Genomic DNA, 15,094 nt, shown 5'->3' on the forward strand with positions numbered 1-15,094 from the left:
AATGCCTAATAAATCAGGAAGTTCCTATGGCACTTTTTCTGAACTGCGCATAATGGCTGCCACCTGTTCTATACAACCTATCTGAACCTTCTGAATTTCACCCCTAGTATTAAAGTATTGCAAGCTGCAATTCATGAAAACCTATATCTTTCATTAACATTTGCTAGTTGGAAAAGGTGTGGCCAGACTTCTGATTTTATGGATGGAGGATAGATGGATGGATGGATGGATGGACTGACGGGCGGGTGGGCGGGCAGGCAGGCAGACACAGATAAAGAGCAGAAGTCATCTCAAAGGAAGAAGAGCACCCCAAAACCATTTGTAAGAACTCCTTAGGTTCAGAGTGGCCATATTAACCTCGTGCGGTCATGTCTTGCTTAACTTCGGCTTATCAATAAAGATACTCCCTGTTTTCCTGCAAAGAAAAATGAGGACGTTCTGATTCAGCGCGAAACTAGTTCCTAGAAACGTACCTACTGACTAGTCACTTATCCTTTTTTAATCTCGCCCTGCGAGGTTTTGGCAAGCTCCGCTGAAGCCCGGGATTCGTCCTTCGACCAGTCAACGTGAGAAACCGCAATACTAGTCCAAGCACGTTGCACCTAAGCAGCCGATATCCCCACCTACCCCCGCCCCTCTCGTTGGCTTTGGGGTCTTGTTTCTTCTCTTGCTTCCTGTCCCAGGTCGCCAGTTTCACCTGCCGGTGATGTCATCATAGGATGGGAGGGGTGTGGTTTAGGGAGGGATGAGGGGGACGAGAGGAGTATATAGCCGGCCCCATATAGAAAGGTGCGTATATTTATCCTTTGCAGCGTCCTATCCGGCGGTGGAAACGAACTTGAAACTTTTATCTTCTAACTGAACAGGTAAGAGTCAGCTCTTGGGTGAGGGAGATGGAATACTTGGCTTTTATGATATGAACGGGATATATATATATATACAGCTATACACATAGACACACGCACACACACATATTTTTACACACACCAAACGCTGCCCCTGATCCACAAGTTTTCAAGACAGATAAAACTCAGCTTTCATATCCCTAGAAGATCGCCAACACTGGGATATACAAATAGGAGCATTTAAATATGTATATGTAGGATAGCTCGCAATTGTATACTGCAACGGTGGCGATCGTCCAGCGATATGAAAACTGAGTTTTATCAGTCTTGAAAACTTGTGGATCAGGGGCAGCGTTTGGTGTGTGTCGAAGTGGCCCCAAGACACCTTTGTCGTGTCCCCCAATCTTAAGAGGCTTTAGAGGAAGCGAGGGAGACTCGAACCCGACACCTGTTTTTAGTTCCAGCTTAGAAGAGCCTCGTGTTACTAGCGGAGCGTTTGGGACAACCTGCTGTTTTGAGTCAGGGAGCGCTCAGGCGCGCGATGCCTAACAGGTCTGGGTTGGTTTTTCCTTATCCCAAATGTACTTAGTGGGAGAGGGAGTTAACCCCAAGTTCTAACCAACCGTATTGAATACGGTCATCTTCATTCATTTATTTATTTGCTTCATATGTCTGTTGGATTTATATTGCTTCCAATCTCTTAATTCATGGCTCTGGGCGGCTAGCAATATTCAAGATAATAAAAAGTATCCCGAAAAAAAACCATGCAGCCGCCGAGATTCGGGAATTGAAACTCAAGCGATCTTCTTCCTATTGTATAAAAAACTATTTTAATCCCAAACGGTGGGTTTCGGACAATCCTGAATACCCGCCCGCCCCCGCTCTTTCCTTTTTATCTTTTAAGATCCTGCCATAAAGAGGGAATAATGCAAGGTAGAAGTAATAGGAGGAGAAAATTTTATTTTCCTTTATTCCTTTCCTCTCCCCCCTTTCTTTCTTTAAGAATGAGAAACGACAGGTGTACTGGTGATCGTGCGGTGGATAGTTGCGTAAAACGCTGGCTCAACGCGGTTTTCTCACCCCCCCACCCCCTCCATGGAAGAGACAGTCGTCCCCCCCTCTCTTGATCCGGGCGAGAGTTGGGTGGCGCCCTGAAGTTTTGATGGCGCGCGTTAGTTTTGCAGAAAGAAAGAAAAAAACCCCTTTCGCCCTCGAGATGGGGGGGAGGGGGCGAGTTTCGGTTGAAGGGCAAGGAAAAAGCCCGCCAGGCTTCCCCGCCCTCTTGTCGTCGCCCCCACCTGAGCCCCGCCCGAAATCACCCGGAGGGGGGGGAACCTTTGTTCTCTGGAGCGTAACCACTCAGTGACCGCGTGTCCCTTTTGCCTTGAAAGTTGGGTAGTTGAACATAGTGAGATCGGGGTGGCGGTTGGCGAAGGTTCCCTTAACTCTCTGTAAATAATTATGTCCTTCCCGCCCTAAGAAAAGGATGCGCAAACCTAAGGGTGAAATCTTGAGTATTTCTTTAGTTGCCTCGGCTACAAGGGTACAAGCAATAAATAACTTAACCTGAATAAATCGGGGAAACCAAAGGCCAGGATCAATCCCCACCTGCTGTATTTGCACTCGCTGCCCAGAGTCCAGAAGGAGTTGGGCGGTTTAGAAATCTAACAAATAAATAAATAAAGGCAAATATACGTGTCCCAGGATAATGATGCAAGATCGAATTTGAATGGATCACCTAAACCAGAAATTCAATCTTTTTAGCTTCAGACTTATGCTGGAGCTCATTTTTCGGGGAACTTCTCTTGTATTTGCACAACCCATTGTGAAAAACTATGTCCGGTTAATATTTTTTTAAGGATTTAATTGAGTAAACTGAATTCTGGCTAAATGCATCTTGCAATTGCGCTTCATGTGCCTGTTTGAAGTGGACTGTAGAGATGGTTTCGGAAAGTGAATCTCTTTCTGAGACTAAGTTGGAGATGGAACACAAAGTATAAACTTCCAGGGAACAAATGCATTGATTCTTCTCAAATATTTCAGAATCCGAAAAAAGAAATTCCAAGTTCTGTTTTGCAGTTATTTATATAGAGTATATCATATCATACATGGACTAGTAAAATATATTAAGGTATCATCTAGTTTAATAAAACTCTTTTTCTGTTTCGCAGTTTCTCTGTTTCCTACAAATGGTGTTAGCTGGGATTTTAAAAGCATAAACTCTTCTATTAAGTGTTATACATAAGTATTCCAACAGGTGAATTCCTATACACCTATAGCCTTGATGGCACACCTGTCTGAATAGCCATCCTGCCTCTGAATCCTAAGCTAAATAGAAGACTTGGCCCAGTGCCTCTGTATAGCAATAAAGTTCTTCCCATCAAAAATAGCAGTTCCTCCTAACTGAACTAGAATTTTTCTTCAATGAAGGATGGTGACTATGTCTCTTTGTTGCAAGAAATGGTTACAAAGATGATATTACTGGCTGTTCTAACCAAGACTAAATGAGATGGTTTAATCTGTTGAATGAGTTTTAACCAATGAGCTTGAATGAGCTTTAACCATTCTACTTCTGAATTTGTTTTTAGTTTTTTTTTAAACAATTGATCTTGCTCATAGATTGGATAAGTACAATGGGATGCCATTCTAATTGCAAACAAAAAGAGATGACGTGGAACTGATCCTGCGACCATGATGTAAAATGATACAATCTTGTAGCTTTAATTGAATTTTGCATTGACTATTAAACTGACCTCCTGAAATTGAGAGACAATATGAAACAGTAATTAAGAGACTGGTTTTGGTCCATGGTTCAAGTCTCCATTTAAATACTAAGCACTGAATAACCAGTATAGTTAACTCTGGCTTACCAGTTTACTACACAGTTATTGTTAAGAGAGAAAAATACCTGTGTATACTTCACTGAGTTCCCAAAGACAAGGTCAGGCATAAATAGAATACAATGGCAAAACCAGTAGTTATGTTGACATGACACATTGAGGCATAAGTTAGCCAACCAGTTTGTAAAATAGTATGTTGTGAAAATTGAAACCCCTGTGATTAGCTCATGGTACTGTTCATGAATCCAGAAATAAGATTAATTGCATAAATCATTGTTCAATTAACTGTGGGTTTAAGCACGTTGTAGGAACACAGCCAGTGGCTGTCATCTTCTGGGTAGACAGCATTCAGTCTCTTCTCATAATTTACAAGCTTCTCATAATTTAAAACAGGAAATTCCTATATTTTGAGCTCTTTAACTTGTCTTATAAATGTCTGCTTGCCTTTATACTTCTCACATTTTTCCATCTTGGAAAATATCTGTGGAAGAAACTTTATGTGCTTAATGAAAGCTTGTGCTTTTTAACCAAGTATGTTAGTGCTTCCAGATTCCTGACTTTGTGCTGCCATGGTCTAACATGGTTCTCCTCCCTTCCAACAATTGGAAGAAATTGCAACCTATCTGGAGTATGACTGGTGAATTTCAGCCTAGGGAGAAGGGAAAGTGAGAAGATTGTAAATATGTGTCTATCTTTTCTACCAAACACATCTACTTTCCACAGCTAGGATTAGAATTAAGGAGTTTGGTTTGCCAAGAAGTAACTTTGTAGAAGTTATTTCTTGAGAATCAATATAAGTGACCTGGGCGTGGAGGGGTGAAGAATATAATATAATTGCATTGCTATACCTGTGGGAGATGAATTATATGTACACAAAATGCTTTTGAGTGATGATAAGAGTTTTTTATAGTCACCCACACAGTTACATTCTGGATAGCTTACAAAATTGAGAAACATGAAACAAACATAAAGACACAGCAGATAAAACAATCAAAAAGCTCAATGAAATAGAGACAAGACAGATCTCAAATACGGGGAGTCCTCCACTTATAACCACAGTTGGAACCAGAACTTCCATTGCTAAGTGATACATTTGTTAAGTGAGTTGCAACCAATTTTGCTACCTTTTGTTTTTGTAGTAAGCAAATCTGCATTCTCCAATTGACTTTATGTGTGAGAAGCTCCCAGGTAAGCCACAAATGGCAATTACATGATTATAGGTACACTGAGATGTCATAAGTGTGAGGACCAGTTGTAAATAAGTTCTCAGCACTGTCATAATTCTGAATGGTTGTAAATTGAGGATCACCTGCACATTAATATACACATATATAATCACTAGGAGGAATCATTTCAGTATGTAAACAGCCAGAGCAGATACAGCCCGTAGTGGACTTCAGCTGTTCTTGGAAGTCAAGCAGCAGTGTTAGCTCTGTTTAGGACTTGGATAGGGCTGTTGAGCAAACAAAAAAGTTCCTGGAAGAAAACTGGGGCAAATAACTTTTTGTATCATTGCTCAGGAATCTGCATTTGCATGTGCTGTCACCAAGTTAATTTTGACCAGAGAGAAAACTTGATGATATCCCAATATATATGAAACTCCTCTCCGGCTTTAGATTATTTTACAGATTTTAAGGACTGCTTATGTACACAGAGGTCTATAAACATGTAGATAATGTTGCAATCAGACCAAAGTATGCAGCAACTTTTCACCATCACCACGTCTGATGAGGTGCAAGATACTGTCTAGAACAGTGTTTCTCAACATTGGCGGTTGTGTGGACTTCAACTTTCAGAATTTCTCAGCCAGCCATGAATTTTTGGAATTGAAGTCAATATATCTGTAAGATTGAGAAATGCTGGTCTGATAGATAGCAGTATCATTGAAACAAAGCTGGAGTGTTATTGGTCTTTTCACCCATGGAGCATAAACTTTCAACGATACAATCTATTTATGTTCTTTTCCTATTCTTCATAAAAATAAAACCAACTGTTTTAATATGCACCAGTGATTTTCATTGATAAAGTAGCCCAGTTGCAAATCTTTGTCAAGGGCTCAAAAGTAATAACAGACAGCAATGGAAATCATTCACTTCACGGAGCTCCTCAGCTGCTCATTTCCAATCTCAGTTTTGGAAAAAATAATAATTAAAACCCAGGGTCGTTCCTTCCGCCCATTGATTTGGGGCAACCTAATCTTGGGGTGCTCTTTGTCCTGCCCATGAGTTGCAAGCCTTGGAACAAAGAAAATAATTAGGATAATCACTCAAACAAAACAAAGGATTTTGCTTTAATTAGACACTGCCAATAGCTTGCCATAAGGGGATACAACAAATGAAGTTGACATTGTAGATCTTTGTTGGTAATAAAGGAGAATATTTGTAGATATGTTAGTTTTAACATTTCAAGGTTCAAGGATATCTTATCCAAAGGCTTGTTTAAATATGTACATTTGTCCACATCATGCAGGAAAAGGGTTTTTTTTGTGGAGTGGTCAGTTTTGTAAAAGACCAAAAACAAAAGCTAGACATTTTAAGGTGGAGTTATTTTTGTTTTCCAGCCCAAATCTTTTTCCCCCTGTTCTCTCCATTTCATCTGAAATTAATTGTACTGCCAAATGAAATATGAGAACTATCCATTGTAGTTTCTCTTACATTTTATATTTAGAAAGTGTTTCAGGCCTAGGGTTTACTTGATTGGATGGGCTTGTGGAGCTTCTAGACATTAGCCCTTGAATTTTATTATTTAAGCATATGAAGAATGCACTAAACCAGATAAAATATGGCAGCTTTAAAGTCAAATAAAAGTCTCCAATGGTCCACTCCCAGTACTATTCATTTTGGATACTTGAACTACACTTTTCTAGGAATGTCATTTGCATAGATTACCAGGAAGAATTTGTTATCCACCCTTATTAGTGGTGGGATTACAATTTCTTTTACTACCGGTTCTGTGGGTGTGGCTTGGTGGGCATGGCAGGGGAAGGATGCTACAAAATCCCCATTTCTTCCCAATCAGCTGAGATTCAGGAGGCAGAGAATAGATGGGGTGGGGCCAATCAGAGTTGGTATTTACCGGTTCTCCGAACTACTCAAAGTTTCCACTACCAGTTCTCCAGAACTCATTGGAACCTGCTGAATCCTACCTCTGTGACTTAATCCTAGAAAGGTCATTCAACTCATGGCCTTCCTCCAATATTATTTTTCCTGGCGTATAAAAATTGTTGTGTTTTTTTAAATTTGGGTGAGTCTTGCACAGTAGCATAGGGAAGGGCTTTTGGCTCGCAGGATCTCTTCTTTTTTCTCTACATCCCACAGCTGTGACAACTTGATACCAATGTCAAAAGCAAGACAAAACTCAACAACAGACAATATGGAGATGCAGAACAAAAGGGTTTTGAGAACAGGCTCGGTTTTAATCAGGTTTTCCTTCACTTAGTGTCATATTGAAGTGTTCAGCAATAAACATCATCAGCCAGATGATCTTAAGAATTACGACAAACACACCTTAAAGATGCTTGGCTAGAAGAATTATTCCCTTAAGATTCATATTCTTCATAACAAATTAAAATTTATTTATTTATTTTATTTGTCAAACATGTATAGGATAATAGTTTGTATAAACACAATGTAAATAAAAAGTAATGATAAAAGAGGACAATAGAACAGTAGGACAGAGACGGTAGGCACAATGGTGAGACAAAATGTGAGGCAAAACTAATTTTTTCTCCTCCCTTGCTCTTTGATTTTGGTTTCAGCAGCCTGCTGTAGCACAATGTGCCTAGGATTGATGAGACTGGGTTTATACAACGGGCTAAGCCTTGCTTTGTTTAATATTGGATTTTGAATAAACCCCAGTTTGGGTTCAGAGAATATATTTCATTTTTCTCCACCACTCAATCCATGTATACACATACCTTGAAATATATCAATAACATACATGTACATGCATTTTAAATCAATCAATCAACCATAAATCAATATCCTGTTTCTGTACCAATTTCAGCTCCTTTTCATCAATCTGTCTTTCGCACTCCCCACCTCTACCTTCTCTCCTCTTCCTACTTTCTCATTCCTTCTCTCCTCCTCTTCTTTCCCTCCATTCATTCATCTCTCTGCTATCTCTCTTCTTTTTTCCATCGTTACCTCCATTCTCCCCCCCCTTCTATTTCCTTCCAATTCTTTTCTCTCCTCTCTTCTCTCTCTTCACTTTATATTCCCTCTTTCTTTCTCTTTTACCTTTCCGGAATATTATTATTATGTATCATTTCTCAAAGAACATGTTCAGCCAATAATTGTAGTACATAGTAGTACATTATTAAGCCCAAACGAAGCCAATTATGTATATGAGGACACAGGGTGGATGAGGCTTTAGGGCTGAGGGACCAGTTTGGAAGCAGGATTGAATATTCTTAAGAAAGGAAAAGAAGAAAGCCCCTGGCTGGGAATGTATCTCCTGTCTAACAACTAGGTCAACAGTTAACAGATACTGTACCTGTTATTTCCTCTACTTAATGTTGCCAACCAACTCCAGATGACTCCCATACAGCCCTGAGGGCGCTAGGGATGATTCAGCTACTGAGACAGCCTACAGTGCAACTATCTTTGACCTGTTGCAATCAAAGGGGGAAAGAAACTAATTGCACAAAAGCCATTTATATTCTAGGTACATGACTAATTGGGGAAAGAGTTGAAAAGCTCCTTACTCAAGATGAGATAAAGAAAGGGGAAAAAAATAAATCAAGTGCCTGAGCTGGACTTGGAACAATTGTTTGAGTGATGAGTTGGGGTAACCCTTGTATTTGAAGCCAAACCACTTTTAGGCTGAGTCAGGCTTGTGCTGATTTTCCTGAGTCAAATGTCAACATCATCTTTAAAAAAACAAAAACAAATTTTCCTCCAGGGGAAAAAAAAAAGATTCAGCCACCTGACTTCCTTCCCTGTCCATTTAAGTAAATGACTCCAAGTTTGTTTGGCCTTTGCTTCCTATTCCTATGAGTTGTGGTGGTCCAGTGGCTAGAATGCAGTATTCCAGGCTACTTCTGCTTTCTTCATGTTGTCAGCAGTTCGATTCTCACCAGGCTCAATGTTGACCCAGCCTTCCATCTTTCTGATGTTGGTAAAATGAGGACCCAGACTGTTAAAGGCAATATGCCGACATTGTAGGGCTGTAAAACACCATGAAGAGGGTTGTAAAGCAACATGAAGCACTATATAAGTCTAAATGACATTGGTATCACATATGACATCTGCCATGGTGATTTAGCAGTCACGATTTGTACATAAACCTTGTGATCTCTCCATTTTCTTTTGTTAACAATTGCAGCAGGTGTTAATTACTCTTTCCCACTTGGTCATTGATGATAGCAAAATATTCAAATATCATATCTCAAATCTCCATTTGTAGCAAACCCATGACCTACATAGTTTGATATCCTAATACTGTAGTGGAGGAAAAAATCATTTCTGAATTAAAACTGACCAAGGTCTAGAATTTTGCAATTCTTATAGCTAAAGAATTACAGTTAATAAAAATGCTGGACCAGGAGCAGGAATACATGAGTTCTAATTCTTCCATAGGAATGAAACTAATTGCGTAACTTTTGGCCAGTCACGCTTTCTGAGCTTTACTGTAGGAAGATCGCTGGAAATCACTTCTTGGCCAAAAAAAAAAGTCATCAGGTGGTGGATAAACTTGAAAAACTAGCAAAAAAAACAACTACTAAGCTTAATCAAAATTAGTACCAAAAATATTGAATAAGACTCATGCAAAATATATTTTACTTTTCCAAAACAATTAATCAAGCAGGATGTTTGAAAATCAGGAAATGGGTTACCTTATAAACTCTTGTAAATATACTGATAGCTATTTGGTAATTTGGACATGATTGGGAGACAGCATGATTCATGGTGAAAGTGTGAGCATAGTCTTGAAGAATTTAATAGATACTTGGCAAAATGACAAAATTAGCTTTTTAAATCATCAGTTGTAGAACATAATGCAAGTTCAGAGAAATGAGAATGATATTGTGATGGAAACTCTTGTATTCACATATACCCTAATTTCTTTCATGATCTGACTTTTAAAAACATTTTAGTTTGCAATTGCATTTGAAGTATCAGATTCTGATTTGTTCTGCATCTCTAAAGGAGAGCTATAAGCTTGATTTAAATTTTTGGCTTGGCTGGGTGGTGGGAGAATTTAAAAAGCAGAATTTGTAGCTAGGATGCAATTACAGATTCATTTGCAAATTAAAGGGGAGGCAAATTGCTGAATTGGAGCACAGGATCTGCTCAAAGAATGGTAGAACAATGACTTTATAGGGCATGGGTCAAACCCCAATTTTTGCAGGTTATAGTTTTACAGTGAAATGTCTAAGCTTTATTTGGTAATGGTTAAAATGTTGCCCTTGTAACTGGGAAAGCTAAGTTCAAATCCCATTTGACTCAGCCATTAATCTTCATCATTGATAGATTTACTTTTGAATTAACATGTACTATAGTCAGCTTGCATAGGGCCACAGAAGGTGACTGGTAATTTTTCAAGAATTTTGAGAGCAAGAATTCCCCGGCCACAATACGTAGAGTGCCAGTCAGTTATTTGGTGGTTTGGAGCCTAATGGTGGCAATGGCACCCATTGAGCCAATTGTTATACATTTCTTTCTCACATCACTCCCCATACCCCTCCTTTCCTTTGGGAGCTCAAGCAACATTATGCATAGCTTAGCCTCCTCCAATTTTTCCATAACAACAAACCAGTAAGGTAAGTTGGGCTGAGTGATAGAGTGACTAGTGAATTCCCATGCTGAGCTGGAAGGACTTGAAAGGAGGACTTTCCAGGCCACAGTTTTAAATACCATTGTGGCTTTATGTGACTAAGGCTATTTATTTAACTTGCAATCCAAGTGGCTCCAGGTGGCATACTATACATGGCTTAACTGCCTCCATGTCCCAACAACACAATTAACATAAATAAACATCTAGAAACAATTATAAAACACATGTACACCTAAGAACTTGGGGGTTGAATGCAGCTTCTGGATATTCTAACTTTGTCTCCTCTAACTTAACATCTTTTCTTAAGTCGAGGATGCCCAAAACTGCATTGTGAGATCTTTTACATATAAAATGTCCTCCCTGTGAACAAGCAACGGTTCCTTCTGTCAAGGGCATATTGTCAGAATGGGACTACTTACACCAATGCTGAGGGGGGGGGGATCCTTTCATGGTTTGGTTGCCACAGAAAAGTTTTATCAGCTATATTTTCCAGACTTGCAAAATGCCTACCAGCTATCCAGCTTTAAACCAGAACCAACTGGGTCTAGAATCAATCTCCAGGGAGCAAGGAAAAAACTCTCCACTTCCTTATTTATTTTAGATGTTCTATTCCAATGATGATGAACTTGTGGCATACGTGCCACAGATGGTACGCCGAGCCATATCTGAGGGCATGCAAAGCATTGCCCTATGTCAGCTCCAGCGCACCTATGCGTGCTGGCCAGCTGATTTGGGGGCATTTTTCACCACCTCCAGGGAAATCTGAGGATGGTGAAAAATGGCCCAAAACTGGAAGTTCATTTCCAAATTTCCGTTTGGCCATTTTTCATTCTCCCCAAGCTTCAGGAGGCTTTCCTGAACCCTGGGGAGAGCGAAAAACAGCCTAGCAGGCCCACCAGAAGTCTGAAGGCTTCACTGAAGCCTGTGCACATGAGCAGGGTGAGGGGGAGGGTGGGATTGTGTGCATGCCAGGGGAAGCATACATGCACAGAGGGGTAGACATTGCATTATCAGTGTAGGCACATGCACACATGCTATCTCGTGCACATACACCCTTTTGGCACCTGAGCAAAAAAAAGGTTTGCCATCACTGTCCTATTTCGTGGGACGAAAAAAGCAGTCTGGAGTTTGGAGAATAAATACTATTTTTAAAAGGAGCCCCTTTGCCTCCACCTAATATTTAAACCCTGTAATGGGCAAGCAATGGGATGAGTGAGAAATTCTTAAGAGTTTACCTGGGAAGCAAGTACACAGATAATCCTTACTGCAGGGTGGGAGATGGGGGGAGTTTGGCCGGGGAAAACCGGCTCTGTAATAGGGAGTCTGTAATATCAGTACAATGGGCTCTGTAACTTCCAATGATGGTTGGCTCTTATGACCACATGATTACCTTTTTGTTTGTCTGAAGTTTAGATTAACTGTCTTCATTTTTATTATGTTTGTCTAGAGCAATGTTTTTCAACCTTAGCAATTTTAAGATAGGTGGACTTCAACTCCAAATATTACTCTCCCCCACCCCAGTATGCTTCTGCCTGGGGAATCCTGGGAGATGGTCCACTTATCTTGCCATGGTTGAGAAACACTGTTCTAACTTCTCAAAAGTTTGCCACAAAGAAACTTTACTGGATTAGAGCAAGGACTCTTTTTTTAACCTGGATTTACAGAGTAGATACAGATATGTACTAACAACCTTGCAGGTCATCTAGTCCAACCCCCACCCAAGCAGGAGACTCTGCACTGGGTATTGATAAACAGAACTACATGTGGCTCTTTCATCCCTATGCTGCGGCTCCTTGTCCTCCAGTTGTGGAAGAGAAATGAAAGAGCTTTAGTCCTAGTGGTGGTGATAGCTGGAGCCTTAGTGCAAAAAGCACCCCTGCACTTTGTCTTTGCATGGCAACAGGATTCTGCCTTGCACCTGCATGGACAAGATATATTATTCAGTCTGTTCTTGTGCAAACACACACACACACACACACACACACACACAAAGGCATATAGACATTCAGAGGGGAAGAACTGTATTTTATACCCAAATATGTATTCTTGCAGCAACCTGCTCTTGCACATGGATGCAGAATGGCTGGGAAGGAGACTGCTTTACAAAACATGCACTCACTTGTTGGGTTGGTTTTTTTAGGGTTCTTAGAGCATCTCTCCGGACGTCAGATTCCCACCACCCTCCTCCAGGGTCAAGAGAGAGAGAAGACACATAGATATACACATACAGAGAGAGAGAAGGGAGAGAGGAGAGAAAGAGAGAAGAGGCACACACACACACAGAGAGAGAAAAGACAGAAAGAGAGAGAGAGAGGACACAGAGAGAGAGAGACAGACAGACACATTTCCCACAGAAAAGAAAACACCGGGAGCCACAAAACCTGGGTAGGCATGGCTGGGGTGTGTCATGTGACTGGGTGGATCAGATACTGTATAGAGAAAACCGTAGGTGCCAAAGGAAGCATGGCTTGGTCCCTACAGCAGAACTGAAGTACTTTTTAGGGGGACTAGCAGTTAACAAACTGTAAGAGACAGTGATTGCAAATTTGTGGGGTGGGAGAGTCAGTGACATCAAAACGACAGATTTGACTGGGCAACTGGAGCTCCCAGTGCTTGCACTGATGATATTACCTAGTTAGGATAATGAAAGGTCTGCAAGGAAACAAGCAAGCCCAGAAAGCACCAAGGAATCCCGCACAGCCCTCGCATTAGATGCAAACAAGGTAGGTTACATCCTGAAAATAAATTTGAATGAATTTTCCTGGGGGTTTTTTCCTCTTTGTTTGCATGAGATCATTTTGGATTCCCGTTAAAGGCTCTATGTGTTTCCTGTTTCAAAGTGGTGGGAAATCAATGGATAGTTCTAGCTGCATCCTTGGCAAATATTAAATGTAGTGATTTGGTGCACTGTTACATTATGGTAACATTTCACATAATTTTTATGGTACATTGTTATTTCTCCCCAGGACTGCCTACCTTGAATTATGGTGTCAGCTGCTTTTCAAATCATGGGCATGGCCCTGTCTGTAGTGGGCTGGATTGGGGCCATCATCACGTGCGCCTTGCCTATGTGGAAAGTGACAGCTTTCATCGGCATCAACATTGTGACAGCCCAGACCACTTGGGAGGGGCTGTGGATGAACTGCGTGGTGCAGAGCACTGGCCAGATGCAATGCAAAGTCTATGACTCCATGCTGGCTCTCCCTCAAGATATGCAAGCCGCCCGGGCTCTCATGGTCATCAGCGTGCTTCTGGCCCTCTTCGGCCTGATGGTTTGCATCATGGGTGCCAAATGCACCAACTGTGTGGAGGACGAGGATGCCAAGGCACGTATCATCATTGTCGCTGGGGCCATGTTTGTGGCAGCGGGAATCCTTTGCCTCATCCCAGTCTGTTGGTCAGCCAATACTATCATCCGGGAGTTCTACAGCCCATTAATTCTGGAGGCTCAGAAGAGAGAGCTGGGCTCATCCCTCTACCTTGGTTGGGCCGCAGCAGCTTTGATGATCCTGGGAGGAGGATTGCTGTGCTGCAATTGTCCCAAGAAAGAGAGCAACAACTACAGTGCTCGGTACACATCTGCTGTCTCTCAACCCCGCAGCGATTACCCCAGCAAGAACTATGTGTAAGAGAGTCAAGTCGTTGTGATGATGCTGTTGCCATCATGAAAGCTCATTACTGATGGCTTCCCTGAGAACAACAGAACTGCATAATGAACATCCCTATGGAGGACAGAGCATCCTGCTCCACAATTTCCCAACATTTCTGCCCAACAGTATTTTTTCCTCTCTCACTGTTACCACTAAGTAGATTTATTCTTTTGAAGAGAAACTTTGATTTGTGATAGAAGAATTTAGTATAAGTAGATAGGTATTGAATCAATGTCCTGTTTTCAAGTAGTTTTTGAAAAATGCCTTTGGGCGTTCTTGCCCTCTCTCCTCCATTACCCAATCCCCAATAGCCTGTAATTGCTCAGAAATCACATTCTGTTCAATAGCATGATGTGGGATGGGGGTGGGTGGAAATGGTTACTCTCTATGTATATCTATGTTTTTGAAGCTGTGACTTGTTGTACAGTATTTTATGAAGAAAGGGAATGTGGCCTTTTAGACATGTTGTTTATAATTTTTTGCAATTGCTCTTGCATGTATTTCATACCAAAAGCCAGTTTTTTCCTCTTTTTAAATATATATATATATATATAACCTGAATAAAATTAATGCTTTTGTATATAGCAGTTTGCCTTTGCCTTTTGTGTGTATGTGTGTGTAACTCTGATGCTAACCTGATAATCTACTACTGGAAAAAAATTCTTTTTTTCAGTCATGGGCTCAAAGCATTTATCATGTGACTATTTTCATTTTATTGAACCTGAAGGTGAATTTCTCACAATAGGGCATTCCCAAAGTAAAAAGGTTTGCATGGCAGAAGGGCGGAACAGAATGACTGACTGGTGTGGGAGTACTACATTCATACCAACTACATTTCTTTGCCCAACCATATAATGATGAATGGTTGAATGGGGACACTCCCACAAATACACTTTGTTGTGGTGGTTGCTATTGCTGGGTTCACAGATAAGTCATAATGGGATTTACATGATTTCAATTTAGAAAAATATTTCCCAACCTT

At 40.8% G+C, this 15,094-nt stretch overlaps 1 protein-coding gene across 1 annotated transcript; it reads left to right on the plus strand.

The window, feature by feature from the left end:
* Positions 1-778: 778 nt before the first annotated feature.
* On the plus strand, positions 779-14,694 carry LOC139153108 (claudin-4-like). The gene is made up of 2 exons (XM_070726691.1): positions 779-866; positions 13,429-14,694. Exon 2 carries the CDS (start codon positions 13,447-13,449, stop codon positions 14,089-14,091), a length of 645 nt encoding a protein of 214 aa, XP_070582792.1. The 5' UTR covers positions 779-866; positions 13,429-13,446; the 3' UTR covers positions 14,092-14,694.
* Positions 14,695-15,094: the final 400 nt, after the last annotated feature.

The sequence above is a fragment of the Erythrolamprus reginae genome, chromosome Z (genome assembly GCF_031021105.1).
Source record: "Erythrolamprus reginae isolate rEryReg1 chromosome Z, rEryReg1.hap1, whole genome shotgun sequence".
Classification (NCBI taxonomy): domain Eukaryota; kingdom Metazoa; phylum Chordata; class Lepidosauria; order Squamata; family Dipsadidae; genus Erythrolamprus; species Erythrolamprus reginae.

What these genes read in the sequence shown, in the direction of transcription:
- LOC139153108 (XM_070726691.1), top strand. Translation starts at nt 13,447, where the DNA reads ATGGTGTCAGCTGCTTTTCAAATCATGGGCATGGCCCTGTCTGTAGTG.